General features: G+C 41.6%; 1 protein-coding gene across 1 annotated transcript in view; it reads right to left on the bottom strand.

Moving 5' to 3' along the window:
* Window positions 1-17,376, bottom strand: part of huwe1 (HECT, UBA and WWE domain containing E3 ubiquitin protein ligase 1) — a 42,857-nt gene that overhangs the window by 22,916 nt on the left and 2,565 nt on the right. The window contains exons 3-33 of the mRNA XM_069140935.1: window positions 14,673-14,722; window positions 14,398-14,467; window positions 13,190-13,288; window positions 11,835-12,041; window positions 11,560-11,712; window positions 11,402-11,464; window positions 11,169-11,246; window positions 10,996-11,043; window positions 10,739-10,907; window positions 10,557-10,657; window positions 10,184-10,334; window positions 9,946-10,073; window positions 9,715-9,855; window positions 9,506-9,611; window positions 6,906-7,013; window positions 6,692-6,793; window positions 6,446-6,526; window positions 6,160-6,266; window positions 5,597-5,774; window positions 5,417-5,508; window positions 5,133-5,335; window positions 4,917-4,974; window positions 4,623-4,799; window positions 4,252-4,497; window positions 3,708-3,841; window positions 3,512-3,624; window positions 3,242-3,424; window positions 2,913-3,129; window positions 2,707-2,829; window positions 1,564-1,801; window positions 161-508 (exon numbers count right to left, since the gene is read on the bottom strand). Coding sequence (XP_068997036.1) covers window positions 161-508; window positions 1,564-1,801; window positions 2,707-2,829; window positions 2,913-3,129; window positions 3,242-3,424; window positions 3,512-3,624; window positions 3,708-3,841; window positions 4,252-4,497; window positions 4,623-4,799; window positions 4,917-4,974; window positions 5,133-5,335; window positions 5,417-5,508; window positions 5,597-5,774; window positions 6,160-6,266; window positions 6,446-6,526; window positions 6,692-6,793; window positions 6,906-7,013; window positions 9,506-9,611; window positions 9,715-9,855; window positions 9,946-10,073; window positions 10,184-10,334; window positions 10,557-10,657; window positions 10,739-10,907; window positions 10,996-11,043; window positions 11,169-11,246; window positions 11,402-11,464; window positions 11,560-11,712; window positions 11,835-12,041; window positions 13,190-13,288; window positions 14,398-14,442 — 4,197 coding nt within the window. The 5' untranslated portion in view covers window positions 14,443-14,467; window positions 14,673-14,722. The remainder of the gene's footprint in view (window positions 1-160; window positions 509-1,563; window positions 1,802-2,706; window positions 2,830-2,912; window positions 3,130-3,241; window positions 3,425-3,511; window positions 3,625-3,707; window positions 3,842-4,251; window positions 4,498-4,622; window positions 4,800-4,916; window positions 4,975-5,132; window positions 5,336-5,416; window positions 5,509-5,596; window positions 5,775-6,159; window positions 6,267-6,445; window positions 6,527-6,691; window positions 6,794-6,905; window positions 7,014-9,505; window positions 9,612-9,714; window positions 9,856-9,945; window positions 10,074-10,183; window positions 10,335-10,556; window positions 10,658-10,738; window positions 10,908-10,995; window positions 11,044-11,168; window positions 11,247-11,401; window positions 11,465-11,559; window positions 11,713-11,834; window positions 12,042-13,189; window positions 13,289-14,397; window positions 14,468-14,672; window positions 14,723-17,376) is intronic.

Genomic DNA, 17,376 nt, shown 5'->3' with positions numbered 1-17,376 from the left:
AAAGACCAGTATCAAGACTAACTGTAAAAACAGTACCATATCTATACTATAGCATGCTATAGCATATGCTATAAGATATCTAACTGATTCAAAGACAGAACTCGTATCAAAAATTCTCAGAAAAAAAAAGCCAGTGTGTCAAGACAGCTCTCGCACATACTTGTGTGAGCTGAGCCTGGTTGACCTGGGGCTCGCGGCGTGGGGTAGAATTTGTAGACTCCTCAGTTGATCCTCCTGCTGGCCCTCCAGGAGTTGTTCCAGTCACTGCTGGTGCTTCTCCAACTGTTGAAGATGCTCCTGGGGCCACGCTGGGTCCCAAAGAACCAGTGGAGGCTCCCTCTTCATCCGGTCGCACCGTCCCTTCTCTCTCCTTAGCCAGGCGCTCCTGGATAACCGGCTCCCCTCTGAGAATGTGGCAGAGGATGGCCAGCATGGATTCAGCCATCCTGCCGCCGTACACCTTCAGCGGCTTCCTATTCCACAGACTGCGGATGCAGGTGAATGCAGCCTTGAAAGAGGAAAGACGGTGTTATAGTAATAAAACACCAACGTACATTCAAGAGTTCATGGAAGTTTGTTGCCCAAACTTTTTCTTGTTTCTCAACATGGTATTAAACGACAGAAATGCAACAGAGCAACAATTTTAGAAAGACATGTTAGAGTATCTGTGTTTGCTCATTTCATCTGTGTTCTCAGTTTAACCACATAAATGCCACGTATCATGTTAGACTGACTTCCCATGCTGAAAACCCAAATTTGCAATTTCTGCATAAAGGCAGCAGCAAACTGATTGAAGTCTATAGATAAGGGAGATGTTACTGATTATTTGCCAACAATAGGTTAACCAATTCAAAATATACAACATATGAGGGGTGTGTAGTAGAACTTAGAAAATGTATTGTATTACTGTAATATCTGGTTGCACCACTAACTGGAGCCATTTGCCGTTTAATGAGATGGAGTCATGGGTGTTTTTGCTCAGCTAACCGAGGCAGTCCTATCGATGAACACAGCATCATTAGGTTGAGAAAATCTTTTGACCTACTCTCTGGAGGCATTCCGGTTTAGCTAGCGATGCAAAGCTAATGCAAACCTAGCATCTTCAATAAGTGTCAGACAGCAGAGTGGATTGCTGAAGTTCTAATGTTCAGGACAAGCAAGAGTGTAATTACACATCCACACATATCTAAGTGATTAACTGTCATCTGCCCTCTCCTGCTTTGAGTGTGAATACATTATATCTGTAATTATTAAAAGAATTTCTGGACTGATACAGTTGGTGCGAGAGTATTTGTGTATCCTGGGATGTGTTCGAGAGCCCTGCAATTTTAAAATGTCATCATTTTGTGTAACTTGGTGTTTGCTGTCAGTTCTTTAAATTCCTAACACATTTTGATATGGCAGAAAACTTAGTGTCAGTGGTTATACAATTTTTTTTTTTAAACTGTACATACTAGTCCACTGTATTTCATTCATTTTGAATGATTAATAGACTATTGATTGTTAACGTGTCTTCATATCACTCATGGAAAACTGCTATTTGCATCTCTGGTGAGTACTGACCTTCTGGGTGACTATGAGGAACCGAAGCGCACTGAACTGGGGCATGGTTGGTGTGACCCCAGGCATTTTAGCCGGCAAAGAGTGGGGTGAGTCCAGCACAGTGCTTGGATTAACCATCTTCTCCACCAGCATTAACCAGGCATCCAGGAACTCTCCTGTCCCATCTGGTAGATCAGTATGCTCCAGGCCTTCAGACACCGGCACCTTCCCACCCATCGACAGGGCCCAGTTAAATGTCCTGAACAAAAGAATCACAACCAATAAAATTCCTGTCAAAACATAGAAATTACATTATTATTCTTAGTGCTCGGCAACAAAATGATGTCGATAGCAATTTTTTTTAATCCCTTATTAAAGATTATTATTGAAGATGAACTGATGAGTAATAATAAATGCATAATAAATAGGAAATTATCAGCTATCCAAGACAACCTGTGCCCACGACGACAGGAAACACAACAAACCTTTTGCGACTTTTCAAAATGTAGCATTGGATTACCATCCAACCAGGGCTACAGGGAGCTAAAGTCTGCCTTCCCAAACTGCTAGCATGAGCACCCAAGTTCACTAGCCAGCTTCTAATGTTCGTGTCTGTCTTTTCAGTCATTACGGAGTATTTTCTGTGACTGGAACAGGTTTCAAATTTACAAGGCACATTTTGTAATTTATTTATTTTTCATTCTAATCAAGTAAATGAAAGCCAGTACTCGTGAAAATGTCCCAACATGATGTTCTTTTATTGAATTTAAAAAGAACTTGTATTGCTTAGTTGACAGTTGTGCATTAATACCCAAGGTTATTGAGTCCAAAATAAATGAAACAAACTTTTACTTGATCTACGCAATCAAAGATGACGTTATTTTGCAAGCAAACAAGTTATGTTTATACTCACCGTTACTCAGCAAATAACATTGCGTGTACATTTGACGTCTAAAAAAAACATACTGAAAGCATGTCCTGCCTCATTAATGGCATTAAATGTATTAGGTGATAATCATCAATTGATCAATTATTTATTGATCAACATGAAAAACTACGTTGTCAATATTTTTGGCCATTTTGTCTGTCCCCAATATGACCAAGCAAACCTTTAAGATTAAATAACTCTTGTGGATCTTATGTCACAGAATATGTAGGACTTACTCAAATAAGGCATCATGTCCCCCAGAGCAAAAGAACTTCTGCAGCATGAGGTGGTAGGGGTACTTTCTTTCATCAAACAGCATGGGAGATGTGAAGCCCACTGAGCAGATGAAGAAAGTCAGCCTGCCAGGAAAAAAAGGTCAAAGTCAATCCGTGTGCCCATTACATATTAACAAGTGGCAGTGGTAGCAGTAGTCTGTTCTTACCTAAAGCGAGGGGTAGGTGTGTAGGGTGGGGGCTGCCAACTTAGACCCTTGGTGAGAAGCTTGGTGAGGGCAGAAGCAGTGGCCCGGGCTGCAGGCGTGGGGGTAGTGCCTGTGCTTGTGGCATGGTGGGAGCGGCGTTGGCGGACTGGAGAGCCCACGCACAGCTTCACTAACAGGCCAAAGAGCTCAGCCAGAGCCCTACCTAATCGAGATGAAGCTGAAGAGAAAAGGAGGTGTTAAAAAGGTTTTAACCCATTTTGTTTTCAAAAAAGTGTCTGTTAATATTTTAACAGAAAAACCTGATGTTTGTGTCATAGAAATGATCTCACCAGATAGTAGGGGTTTAATTTGTTTGATGCGGGTGGCCATTGCTGGGGTAAGTTTGGACTTGGCCTTAGGATCTGTTGCAGAGGGTTCGTCCGTCTCCATGGGAGCCAAGGTGTCCCCATCTAGACCCATGCCTTCCAACAGACCACCAGCCGATGACTCCACAGACACTGCCTCAGACTCTGCTGGATACAGGTAAACAAGCCTGAATGTTGGAGAGTGTTCCAGGGACATGGGAGCTTTAAGTGAACAAAGTTGAAAGGTTATATTACCAGTTCTCCTTGAGCCAGAGGCTGCGGTTGCTGCAGTACTGCCAGATGGCTTCTCCTCTTTGGGCACCAGTTTCTGCATGTCAGCCTGGCCAAACTCACATCCTTGAGGCAGGCTGTTGGGCATGGCCGAGAGTTGTTAAAGAGGGATACAGTTGAGTGCAGAGTTAAAATAAAGGGAATTAAGGATGAGACTTACCTGTTAGGGGTGCAAAGGGACAGCAGCACGGTGCTCTCCCATACCAGAGAGCAATAGAGCTGACTGAGCTTGTTGAGAACACTCAGGCCCAGCTGGGAGCCCCACTGGTTGACAGAGATAGCCCTGATCTCACTCTGTTTAGAAAGTGAACAGAAACATTAAGAGCTGCTGATCGTTTTTGAAAAACTCTGTAAACCCCCATATGTAAACGTACATAAACATACAGATACAAAGATTGGCAATTCTCTAGCCTTGTAAACAGGTTTTCTTAATTCATTATCTTTGCAGTGATATGAAGTGAATTATATAATAATTAGTTCATAATATTATATTGAAACAAAAAAAGCAGAACTCAACCAAACTAGGACAGTGCTGCACCAAGGCAATGCACATCTTGGCATATTACTGATGTAGCCAATTGTTTCGAGACATTACACAATAATATGTACAGAGATCGACTTCTCCGAAATAAATAATTTGAGGTTATTAAAATAGAGTCAAAGCATGATAGTTTTGTTTATCAAGAAAATGCATCCATATTTACCTGTCCCACTCTGCAGGTATGGACAAACATGAGGATGTAGGCATGTGCTGCAGTAAGAGCATGTAGCAGTGGTGTAGCACGGGCGGACAACGTGGCGTCGGTGACGTGGCCCGCATTAGCCAGTTCTCTGAGAAGCACAGACCCACCAGGAACCTCAATTGGTCGATGAAGTGGCTCCAGAGAGGTCAGAATACTGTCCAGTTGGCACAGGCCCTCCTGGAGTACCTTAGGTTCATGTGAAAGAGTCTATGGGGAAACATTCTTTTAGATAAATAGGCAGTTCAACATCATAGTCACATTGATGTGTACCATTCCCAAAAAATAAATCGCAAGGAAGAATTTCTAACAGCGATCTTTGTGATTGTGCTCACCAGTATAGACTTGCAGACACCAGCCACAGCTTGGCAGGCAGCTGAGGTGGGGAAGTCTATGGGCAAGTTGGGCAAGCCCAGAATAGAGACCAGAGGTAGCAGTCCCTTCTGGTTGACAAACTCCTGACAGTGGTCGTCTGTGGTGTTGTTGCTCAGTATGGATTCAACAAACTTCATCTGGAAAACGGGCATTGCAAATTAATAACAGAGAAGAGGTGAACGTGGCTTTTTAGCTTGAAATATTTCACAACATAACCAAATTAGTAGGGACACTGTCAAAGAATCAACACTTACCACGTTCAGAATGTAATCCATTAGAGGAATGGGTATCCGTTCTTCAGTGCCTACCACCCTGCAAGAATCCACAAATCATGAGAATGTCAACTACCAACTAAAACATTTAAAATTTTGTCAATTGACTTAAAAAAGAAAAATTAAAGTCTATAAAGAGTTGTTGTTCTGTTCTATTGTGTTATGAACTCAGCGTCATACAGTTCAAGTGGCACTGACTGTCTGTTGCTCTCTGGTTCCCCCTGCTGCTGGCTGAATGTGTGGAGGGCCTCCTCTTCCTCTTCATCCTCACTTGAAGCTTCTTCAGCAGCGTGGCTGGAGCGTGCTGGTGGTACCGCTACAGTGCTATCAGCTTTCTGGATAGATGGTTTCTGACAGATGTATTCAGGAGCGCGACCCAAGTTGCAGATCTCCTCCAGCAACTGTAAAAACACTTTAGCCTTAATTATTCTTCCAAATATTTTGGGTGACACTTGAAAGAAAGCTTGGAAATAAAATTCTACCTTAATAATGGCAGTAGTAGCATCTGTCTTCAAAGTGGGCTGGTGCCTCATGAGCTCGTCCACAGCACTGCCCAAGTTGGATGCAGTGTCACCTGAAGTCAAACACAAGAGCATGTCATCCATACAAGTATTTCTCAGAGGGGAACATCTGAATGACACAGCACAAAAACACCAACTCACCCAAAGGGTCTGAGCTACGGCGCCGTCGCATAGCAGGCAGATAGTCCGGGGACAAAAGCACTTTGAAGAGGCGCTCAAAGGGCTGGCACTGAACGAACGAGTGCAGGCCTCTCGCATTCAGGCAGAGGGCACTGAACACATTGGGTAAAGAACCCAACACCTCACGGGTAGCAGGAACCTAGAAAAGGGAGTAACAATTATCCTTTCTTGGATCAAAGACCCATTATCCACCTGTTTGTTTTTTTTTTAACACAATGCTCATCAACACTAGAATCCGTCAAGTTGTTTACACAGGATGCCGGAACCTCAGCTAGATCAGCCATTTGACCACAACTCGGTGGTTGGTCATTTAAACGCATGCTCCTGTTTTCAAAATATATTTTAATTTAACTGGAGGGGACTGGATTATTTAGTGTGATCAATTCGAAGAATATATGGTCTGAATCCGCAGGGCAGCACTAAGGTCATCTAATGACTGTACAGAGAGACATCTGGAACACTAACAATGTCTGTACTTGGGCTGAGACAATAAAAGAAAATGAGACTGATATTATTGAACTCACGTCTTTGATGAGAAGGGCATGCAGCATGACATCAGTGAGACCATTATCCTGCAGGGAAGAGAGCAGGGATGGCTCCTGGAACACAAACACCGTCACCACCTCTGTCGCTGCAACCCCAAAAGACAAAACGAGACGAGAGCAGAGGGGAGGAAAAAAAAAGAAATCAGAGTCCAAAGCACTGATCAAATTATTACAAAACAACATTAATGTTGAAATTAAAATCTCAAATGAGAGCACTTAGCACTGTAATGCGAGAGACTTTTCTGAAGCATTGCTGTGAACTCACCTAAGAGGAACAGTGAAGGGCCGTAATATTCTGCATTACTGATTATGTGCTTGAGTGAGGTAGGCAAGGACCCATCCATTACTAGAGAAAAAAAAAGAAAAAAGAATGCACAATACACACGTTAACAACAGATAGGGGAAGTTGAGGGAAGAATTTTCTGAATCTGTTCAACATAAACAAGATCAGTAAAAGGCCTTGGATATTGAGTTCATCTAAATAACAAGCGACATTATGCCAATGACTCACCGTGGCGGATGCCATCAGAGAAGGCAGGGTCCTGGATGGCTTTCTTCAAGAAATTTAGCATTGACTTTAACAGAGCTGCCCGCTGGGGGATACACTGCATACCTGGAGAGACGGGGTGTCATAGTGATGTCAGAGTACAGAGTAGGTGATTTTTTTAGTTTTGGTTTTAGTGAGAGTGTGTGTGCGTGTGTGTGCGTGTTGTAAGTGTGTGTACCTGCACGAGGTGTGTTAGCAGTGCTGCTCTGTGCTCGGTGGTCTCCCTCTGGTCTGGAACCAGAAGATGTTGATGGTCCAGGGCTGCTTTCCATTGCAACTTCTGACACTGAGAATCAAAAAGGTTGGTCAAATCAACACAACAGCCAGTGGAGTCTTTATAACTCAGCAACAAAGACGAATAGCCTAAAACGCAAAGGTAAAATTCCCCACATTTTATTTGATCACTCAGTATTGGTAAAGCTGAGGCAATTAATTCCTCAGTGTTGCTCTATACTATATGAGAAAATTATAGTTGAGTTTTTCAGATATCAGCACTGCCTACATGTGCCACGATACCTTGCATGCAAACTTTCACAAATACAGTGGTGTGAAAAAGCGTGTCCCTTTCCTGATTTCTTATTTTTTTTGCATGTTTGTCACACTTAAATGTTTCAGATCATCAAACAAATTTAAATATTAGTCAAAGATAACACAAGTAAACACAAAATGCAGTTTTTAAACGAAGGTTTTTATTATTAAGGGAGAAAAACAATCCAAACCCACATGGCCCTGTGTGAAAAAGTGTTTGGCCCCTAAACCCAATAACTGGTTGGGCCACCCTTAGCAGCAACAACTGCAATCAAGCATTGGCGATAACTTGCAATGAGTCTTTTACAGCTGTGGAGGAATTTTGGCCGACTCATCTTTGCAGAGTTGTTGTAATTCAGCCACATTGGAGGGTTTTCCAGCACCAACCGCCTTTTTAAGGTCATGCCACAGCATCTCAATAGGATTCAGGTCAGGACTTTGACTAGGCCACTCAAAAGTCTTCATTTTGTTTTTCTTCAGCCATTCAGAGGTGGACTTGCTGGTGTGTTTTGGGTCATTGTCCCGCTGCAGAACCCAAGTTGGCTTCAGCTTGAGGTCACAACAAATGGCCGGACATTCTCCTTCAATATTTTTTTTTGGTAGACATTAGAATTCATGGTTCCATTTATCACAGCAAGTCTTCCAGGTCCTGAAGCAGCAAAACAGCCCCAGACCGTCACACTACCACCACCTTATTTTACTGTTGGTATGATGTTCTTTTTCTGAAATGCGGTGTTACTTTTACGCCAGATGTAACGGGACACACACCTTCCAAAAAGTTCAACTTTTGTCTCGTCAGTCCACAGAGGATTTTCCCAAAAGTCTCGGGGATCATCAAGATGTTTTCTGGCAAAAATGAGACGAGCCTTAATGTTCTTTTTGCTCAGCGGTGGTTTTGGTCTTGGAACTCTGCCATGCAGGCCATTTTTGCCCAGTCTCTTTCTTATGGTGGAGTCATGAACACTGAATTTAACTGAGGCAAGTGAGGCCTGCAGTTCTTTGGATGTTGTCGTGGGGTCTTTTGTGACCTCTCGGATGAGTCGTCGCTGCGCTCTTGAGGTAATTTTGGTCAGCCGGCCGCTCCTGGGAAGGTTCACCACTGTTCCATGTTTTCTCCATTTGTGGATAATGGCTCTCACTGTGGTTCGCTGGAGTCCCAAAGCTTTAGAAATGGCTTTAGAACCTTTTCTAGACTGATAGATCTCAATTACTTTCTTTCTCATTTGTTCCTGAATTTCTTTGGATCTCGGCATGATGTCTAGCTTTTGAGGATCTTTTGGTCGACTTCACTTTGTCAGGCAGGTCCTATTTAAGTGATTTCTTGATTGAGAACAGGTGTGTCAGTAATCAGGCCTGGGTGTGGCTAGAGAAATTGAACTCAGGTGTGATAAACCACAGTTAAGTTATGTTTTAACAGGAGGGGGAAAACACTTTTTCACACAGGGCCATGTGGGTTTGGATTTTTTTTTTCTCCCTTAATAATAAAAACCTTCATTTAAAAACTGCATTTTGTGTTTATTTGTGTTATCTTTGACTAATATTTAAATTTGTTTGATGATCTGAAACATTTAAGTGTGACAGACATGCAAAAAAAATAAGAAATCAGGAAGGGAGCAAACACTTTTTCACACCACTGTAGTAACGCACAGATGGGCTTTCTCTGTTGGCATCAGCAATAGCATCGTATAAAACTACCCGCGTTGACATTCATTGCAGCAGAATGATTGTGTTGGCATCGGTGGGCAATTTGAGCAAAAGGCATCAATATTCCCTGTTTGCTCTCGGTAGCTCAGTTTCTGGATGGAACCCACTGACCATAACGGTTGCACAGTATAAAGTGGTTATCCAAGTTAGCGCGCCTTTAATTCAGCTGGTCTCAATCTGGCTTTTCTCCTCTGACATCTCTCATTAACAAGCAGTTTCCATCTGCAGAACTGATGGTTGTTTTGTGTTTTACACGCCATTCTGACTAAAGTCTAGAGACAGTTGTGCATGAAAATCTCAGGAGTACAGCGGTTTCATAAACATTCAAAACAGCTTGCATGGCACAAATTATGCCACGGTAAAAGTCAGTGAGATCAATCTTTTCCACTTTTCTGAAGAAAATGTATCTGCATGGTTTTCTGCACTGCATTGCTACATGGTTAGCTGCTTGGAATATTGCATGAATAAGCTGGTATGAAAGTGTTCCTAATAAAGTGCTTGGTATATACATTTTTGAAGATGAGAATATTCCATGTTTTAACTTACTTTCCATGTCTGTGTCCATGTCCTCAGACTCCACATTTGCACTAGGCCTCTGGATCTTTGGCTTGATGACAAAAGGGCACTCTTTCCTCGACAGGTCCACCTCATGCTATAGAAAGTGATTGAGAGACGAATGAGTTAATGCAGAAGCTTCAGTGACTATAGCTGCAAACTGCTGTGTCAGGAATTGAGAAATGGAGTGCATAACCAACCTCTAGCCTGCAGATGAAAATGGAAAGGCCGCTGTGAGACTGAAAGGCAGCCATGTCAAGGTTGGTAATGAGGTCCACAACTCGCACTGCTCGTGTCACAAAGGTGATCTGGTCCTGCTCATCACCCAAGAACTTGATCACCTTCAAAAGTAGAATTAGATATAAATGAATACTTTTCTTAAAATGAAAACTATGATTGATAAAGACATATTGGTAAGGGTCCAGATGTACCTTCAGGAGGGCTTCCATCATGCCACAGGAGACAAGGGCTTCCCCTCCAGCGTCATAGCTAGCCAAGTGATAGAGGAATGAGAAGAGTGCAGTGGCAAACTGATGTGGGTAAGGTTCCATCAGAGGATCTAGGAAATAAAAATGAAAAGTTAACAAAGAAGCTTTCAAACTGTCATTGTCCCATTTTCCTGCACATCACTCACTACACTTTTACACTAAGTTTTGACCACATTCTCACCGATCATTGCTTGTATACAGTTGCGCACCAACACAGGCAAGAAGCCGTGGTAGGAGGCAGTGCCAGTGCAGTCGATGATGTTGGAAAGCTTGGGCGTCCTCTCCAGGTGGACAATCGAAGTTAAAGTGCGCAAAGACGCTGCCTTGATATCCTGAAGAACAAAATCCAGTACAGAGTTTCAGAAAACAGACAATGAAAAGGGACTTGATTATACTGCTGCAATGAGACTGGACTGGAATGAGTACACATAATCTGAAAATAATCTTCATATAACGAAGCCCCAAACATATATCTATTCATATTTTACAAACACCAAATGATTGGTAGTATAATGGCATAGCCAAAAAGCAGAAAAAAAACAACCCTTTCTTACCACAAGCTGTTTGTCTGTAATCTGTAAGACATCCACCAGCTCCTCTATCAAGCCATTATACAGAATACTGTTTGCTGACTCTTGGAGTGCATTTGAATACACTGCAAAGAAACAGAAAAAGTCAGCAGCTGAAACTTTGTGCAAAACTATGCCACGTTCTTAGGAAGAAGAGTTCCACCCACCCAATATAGAGATAGCATGCAGTCGGGCCTGCACAGCCTGCAACCTCTTCTTGTGATTTGAGAAACCATGGGCCAGTCGAATGTGTGTGAACAGTAGGGTTTGCTTGTCTTTAGGGATGTTGTACATCACTGTCAGAGATTCCATGATCTCAGATGGGCTCTCTGAAATCTAAGAGACACAGAACACCATGTGTGAGGTCAAAAACCCCAGTTATTATAACTAAGCTGTTAATGACACAATTCTAATCTCACTGTACCTTGTCAAGCTGCTCGATGTGAATATAGTGTAGTGTGTTACTACTCGTCTGCTGGGGAAATTAGATTTTGGAAAGAATCAGGAAGAAGCTGAGCCATCAACAAATTCCAAAAATGTCTTCTTTTTTTTGTATTATTACATTATGATTGCATAAATTAATGTCGTGGCCTTTACCTTCCTCTCTACTTTGACTTCAGGGCCTGGTTCAGCGTAAAACTCAAAGTGCAGTGTGGTGGCACTGGGAGGATACTTCTGCTCAGCAACCAACAGGGGGCAGTACAGAAGATAGTTTATAAATAATGGTTAATTAATCTCATTTGACAGCCTTTATTCAAAAACGTAAAACTTATAGTTCAATAGCAGTAGTCTGTTGACCATTACTAAACATCACCCTGTAAAATTCTTACCGTCATAGGCAGATCCCTGCAGCACTCAGCCAGACCAAAACCATTCTCCTTCCCACCCCAGCTCTGCAGAAGGGAACAAAGAGACTAAACAATACAGTTCTTTCTCTTGAAGGAGAGCTGGAATCATGGCGATGGGAAAACAATAGCATTCACGAGACCTCAGCCAGATGTTGCAGACGTGCCAGAAGAGGTGTCCTTTTGTCAGATCCCAATCTTGTGATGTAGTTGGAGCGCTTGCTGAACACATAAAGTAGATTCAGCACAGACAGGACCACCTGCATGTCACATGACGCTAGCAAGGTGGTTAAGTGCTGTAAATGGGGTGAGGGTGGGAGATAAAAGAGGGTTTAAGTTGTTTTACTTTCCTCCGTGACATTGCCACAAATCTAGAAAAGCAGAGTAGTGGTTGAGAGTGCAAAAGAGTCAAACCTACCTCTATGGAACTGTAGAGGTGCCGAGAGAAGCTATACTCAATGAGCAAGGCTGTGAAGTTGAGCACTGCCAAAAGCAGGGCTTTGAGCTGTCCGTTGTCTGGACGGTCGCAGACCAGCAGCCATGACATGGTCTCCACTGTCTGGCCTGCATCACACAGAATGCCATCAAAGCGGTCCAGCAGATCTACCCAATGGTAGAGCTCACACTGTTGAAGAAATAGATTCACCATCACTGATCAATCAAAGGTTAAGTATCCAAGGCATTTACATTTTACTCAAAAACATGCGTGTAGTGCCTTCTGAAAAGAAGGATTTTAGAATGCGTTTGCCATGACAACAATACGTGGCATAAAAAGGCGACAGTTAAATGATTGTTCAGTTTTATAGATAGGAGACATGCATCAGCAGAAAACAAATAAATCATATTCAGGGTAGTATCAACATTCGGTTTCCTCCTCTCTGTACTCACTGTATACCTTTTCTTGTCAGCTGCCCGTTTTATCCCTACTGGTGGAGCAGAGGCACTTTATGCCAATTCAAAAAGCTCACAAAAATATGGGAATAGTAAATGTTTATAGAACAATAAAGGCATCCTGTTGGAAAACAAGTCCAAGACTACATCTGCGTTAATCCAGTTCATTTTAAAGAAAATCCACCTTTCAACCCTTTATCTACAGTTTTTTCAGCTGCAAACACATCTTTTCCAAAACTGGGGATTTTGTGTTGCTTGCATCCTTTCCTGTGATCCTATTTTTAAATGTCAATTTAGCCAATCACACAGCACAGCTGTTGACATTAATCTATGTTTATTTGAATTTGTGAAACATTGCATTTTATTATATACTATACAATACTATATTAAAAGACACTTTGCAGCACAGTATATTGATAAAGACTACTAATTTACATGTAGTATTGATAAATTGCAATTAAATCACTATTTCAGAATCTGTATTTACATTGACTTTGTCAGGAGACCAACAATCCATATTTGGTGAGCTTGGCTACATCTGTCTCACTCCTTATCGGATGCTAGATGCCAACTAAAAAGAGTAAGAAATGTAGCTGTTTTTCTTAGTTTGAGTGTTTCACAGTGGGCATATGTTTTTATGAACACGATATGGAAATATTAGTGTACAAAAGTTGTTTTTATGAAATCACTTTTTAAAAATTCGACAGTTCAGTGTAGACGCAGCCCAGGAAATGTCAAATTCCTGCAATACACCTCTGATGTCCATGATATTACACAAGATCCTTCGCCAGCAGGAATTCTGTCATAAGTATGAGTATGAGTATACGTGGTAAAAAAGGATGAAGGAGGTGACTCTCCCTCAACGTGTTCTTTGGGACTTACCTTGCCAATATTCCAGGTCTTGATGTGCTGCAGTTCAACCAGTAGTTGCTCATCACTGCATGCCTTGAGCTTCTCTATAAGTATCCTGCAGTCAGCAGGCTGTCGGTTCAGAGGAATGAGAAAATGTTTGGTTGAACAGAATTAATGGACTTCCTTTGCATCTTTATAAAAATAACAGTTTAGCACTTTGTAGTGACACTATGACATACCAACATCCTCAAATCTGCATTTTCTATGAAATCACAGTAGGGGGGTAAAGACAATGACCTGCAATACCTTCACCTTGCTTATGAGCCAGGCCAAATTATCACAATCTCTGCTGTAAAGTGATATGCGTCACTGCACTAAAATGACAAAACACTGTTGACTATCCCACACGAAGCTCTGATGAAGCATAATGGTGTCTTAACAGCCTTATAGGTTTGTGATCTTCTCTCCATCAATATAATCTCACAGGTGTACTTGCATTTTTACTGCTATGTAGAGTAAATCTGTCATGCCGCTGCTGCTCACCCCTGCTATTACTTTTATTGTGAATCACCAAAAGGGAGTACAGCCTAATCATTACCACCAAAGTTAGCGACTGGATGGCTTCTCCTTGTTTTTTGTGCCCTTTGAGTCAGCTAATTATTTTGTAAGGGAGAAGTGGTAAAAGAAGCAGCTATAGTCAACTAGTTATGCACCTTTAGGTGACAAGCAACCTCAGGCAATACATCAAAGTAAGCAACATCTTTTACTAAGCTGTCCCATTGTTTAAAATAATAGGGCTGCGTCCTGACTATAAGCTCCTACCACATTTGGTCATAGTAAACTGGATATCCTGGCTGTAGGAATATTAGGCACTAGTGGGTCTGTGCATTGGTGAGAATCTGTGGATACGACATGTGTTACATCACAGGGGTTACAATTCAATATACTACTAATACTGTAAGCAAGACAATACACTTAGATTCTAAAATCTAATTACAAATCTTTTATTTACTCTCTTATTATTCACTATTTCCTGTCTCAGAAGATAGATTACAGCACACGCATAAATCTGTCACAAATCGTTGCAAGTAAAAAAAAAAAAGTTTTTATAAACCAACACAATATCACAAAACCTAATATCATGACACATGACAGTATATTAATATTTTCTTCCATACATAGGCACTAGTGAAGCTAGACACAAGGAAAACCACACATCAGGCATAATGCATACTCACAGCTTCCGTAGGAGTTTTCTTTAACTTGCTTCTGTCGACCTTCATTGTCGATAATCTCTATTTGCTGTTCCTGTTGAAACATGATCATGTACATCAAGAAACAATGTGCTTCTGAATTTCAGTGTGCTTTGACGCAGAACCACTTAACCACTCAAATGTGCAAATAAACCAAATATTGCACTTAAACATCCAAATACTTTAAGCCAATGAGTCCTGCAGATATAGAATTAAGGATACTGGACTACTCCAAAGATTGAAGAATGAGATGTACTTACAGAATTTTTTTTGGCAAATCCCGCTTAACAGCATGTTCCAGTCACGTTACCTGCAAAGACATAGAGCATAAATCAGACTAGGAAAGATGGTCCACAAAAGCCACAACACAAACTTATTCTTCCCCTTTTTCAGTGTACATGCAGTTATGAGATACAGATGGTGTACAAAAATGTTGCAGGTGAAGCCATAAATGCTTTGGATGACACCCAGTTCATAACAGTCTAGCACAACGACATAAAAAACTGCACATGATGTACTTTAAGTACAGATAACAAAATACACACAAACAGTTTACAATTTAAGATTTGTAAATAGCAATCAATGCAAATGCAAATGGATTTGATATCCGTATCTTCCCCAAGAAAAATAAAAAAAAGCAGTAGCTAATGCAAGAGTTGGCACAACCAGTGGTTAGACGGTGATAACTAAATCACTACATTTGCTTCGGTTATCTTTAAGTCTCATCATCACAAAGCAGACCAAGGCAAAGCATTAGCTGGTGGCTAGCGAGCAACATACGACACAAAGTTAATTAAATTAGGTTAGGCCCCGTTTACTGGCCGTAAACATTTCTCTAACGTTTTAATAATCAAGTATAAAACAGTACATAACCTAACTATATGTTTGCCCGTCGTCAACTCAAGAGACTTGATGCTGGCAGGTTAAAGTTAAAGCTACACAGCTAAAAAAAAAAAAAAAAAAGCTAACGTCACCTTTGCTAACAGCATAACGTTATTTACCAAATGTTAACAAGTCACAATTCACAAACCGGATTCCGGTTACGTGCCCAAAACGAAACCGGTTCGCCCGGTGACGGGCAAGAAACCAGCCTGACAAAACGAGATCCGATGGAAAGATCATCGCACCGACGAAATCGATCGGCATCGTTTGCTGCGGTTATGATGTTAACCCCTGACCAGCTAACAGCGAGCTACCGGTAACGTTAGCAAACGATCTCCCATCAAATACCAACTCGCCTAACCCCATAAAAGTCAACCAAGTCACAAACAAATCCTCCGTGTTACCGGGGACGAGCGTTTAAAATGCAATCAACCACCAAAAAAAAAAACCCGAGAAGTTCGGACCATTTGCGCCACAGCTGTCAAACCTGCTCCGGCGGATTCACCACCCTGTCCTGACCTGACTCTTTTGACTAATTTAGGTCGGGGCTGCACAGGCCGCAAAAGAAGCCCGCACTCCCTACTCCTTGCGCCGTCCCCCTCTCCCGAGTAAAAACGAAACCGTAAACAGCACCCGGTGCCCCGCGGCGGTGAGGTGTGTGTGTGTGTGTGTGTGTGTGAGAGAGAGACATACCTGGGAAGGTTTAACGTTACTTTCACGCGGCTCGGAATCACCGCTTCAAACAGCTAAACAGCCGCGGCACGCGCTAGCTAGCACGCTTAGCAGCCGTTAGTTGAGCAGCGGGCAGAAACGCGTAATAACCCGCTGAATCATTCTCGTGCTGCTCTAACGTGACACTGCGAGTTTTTATTTTTTGTTTGTTTGTTTTTTTGCTTTTCTTTCTGGCAAACCGAGTACCGGCGGCCGAGTCCGAAATATATATATATTTAAAAAAAAAAAAAAAAAAAAAAAAAAAAAAGAAGAAGTGTGTTTCATCCGTCCGGTGTATTATTGTATCCGCGCCTGTTTCCATAGCACACAGGCACTAGCTGTTGGCACAGTCATTATGACTCCGGGTAGTGTGCACAAAAGTGAATAACGCGACGACTGGGAATGAGTAGCCACTGTTGTTTGTATCGATGCGGTGCGTACTAATACGGGGCAATGGCCCTCCGTGAAACTCATCACCCCTCGCGTTTTATACAGGTCCTTAACATTTAGGATCAGCAGAGGTCTAAAAAAATAATAATAAAAATGTGGCAACACCCACAGTAAACGATCAAAAGCACTGAAATAATAATAATGAGCAAGACTAAATAGTCCTTCACATTATTTTTCATTTAAAAAACCTACCAGGGGTGGGCAGTAACAATATTTGTATGTATTTTAGCTGTGCGTCACAGATATTCTACTGAATATGTAACAGTGGAACAAAAATTACTTTGTAGTGAAACACAGCTTTTAGACAGTTGCAGCTGTTTGATGAATAAAAAGTAAGCACCGCAATATAAGAGCATATTTACTGAACTGGAGAGCATGTTAAGGCTAAAACAGATAATAATTAAAAAAAAAAAAAGAAGCTCAGAGGCATTCAGCATCCTGGCTGTTATTCAAGCTGACTAAATGTCTCTGGTGATGAGCTGTTTATATTCAGAAGTTATTTTATTTATTTATTTTTAGGTTAGCCACATTTACATTATATGTGCCAGGCCAACTTCACCTATCTCAATAAGTGAGCAGGTGCTTGATTGAAATCTTAAGCGCTAACACACCCAGAGACAAGAACTCACTGCAAGTGCCTGATTACCCCCAAACTACAGTGTGTACCAAACTTGGTAATTTTGGTGAGATTTGCTGAATTTTCTTGATTCAATGAAACTCAGAGGCGGAATAAAAAATACAGGATGTTTCCCTTTGTCAAACATTTTGTGCACAGGGTTATCTGTCCGACAGCTCTCTTATAGCAGATCTCCTAACTTTAAACGACAGGTATTTCTTTGATCAATATTTAAGTTTTGCCATTTATTTAATTCCTGCATTCACTTGTATGAAAATTCAGATTCTTGTGTTCCCAAGACAAGT

The sequence above is a fragment of the Embiotoca jacksoni genome, unplaced genomic scaffold, assembly GCF_022577435.1.
Source record: "Embiotoca jacksoni isolate LCO1_2020_lvr unplaced genomic scaffold, fEmbJac1.0.p SCAF_9, whole genome shotgun sequence".
Classification (NCBI taxonomy): domain Eukaryota; kingdom Metazoa; phylum Chordata; class Actinopteri; family Embiotocidae; genus Embiotoca; species Embiotoca jacksoni.
The sequence above is the reverse complement of the archived record's forward strand: the minus strand, read 5'-3'. Positions and strand labels throughout refer to the sequence as shown.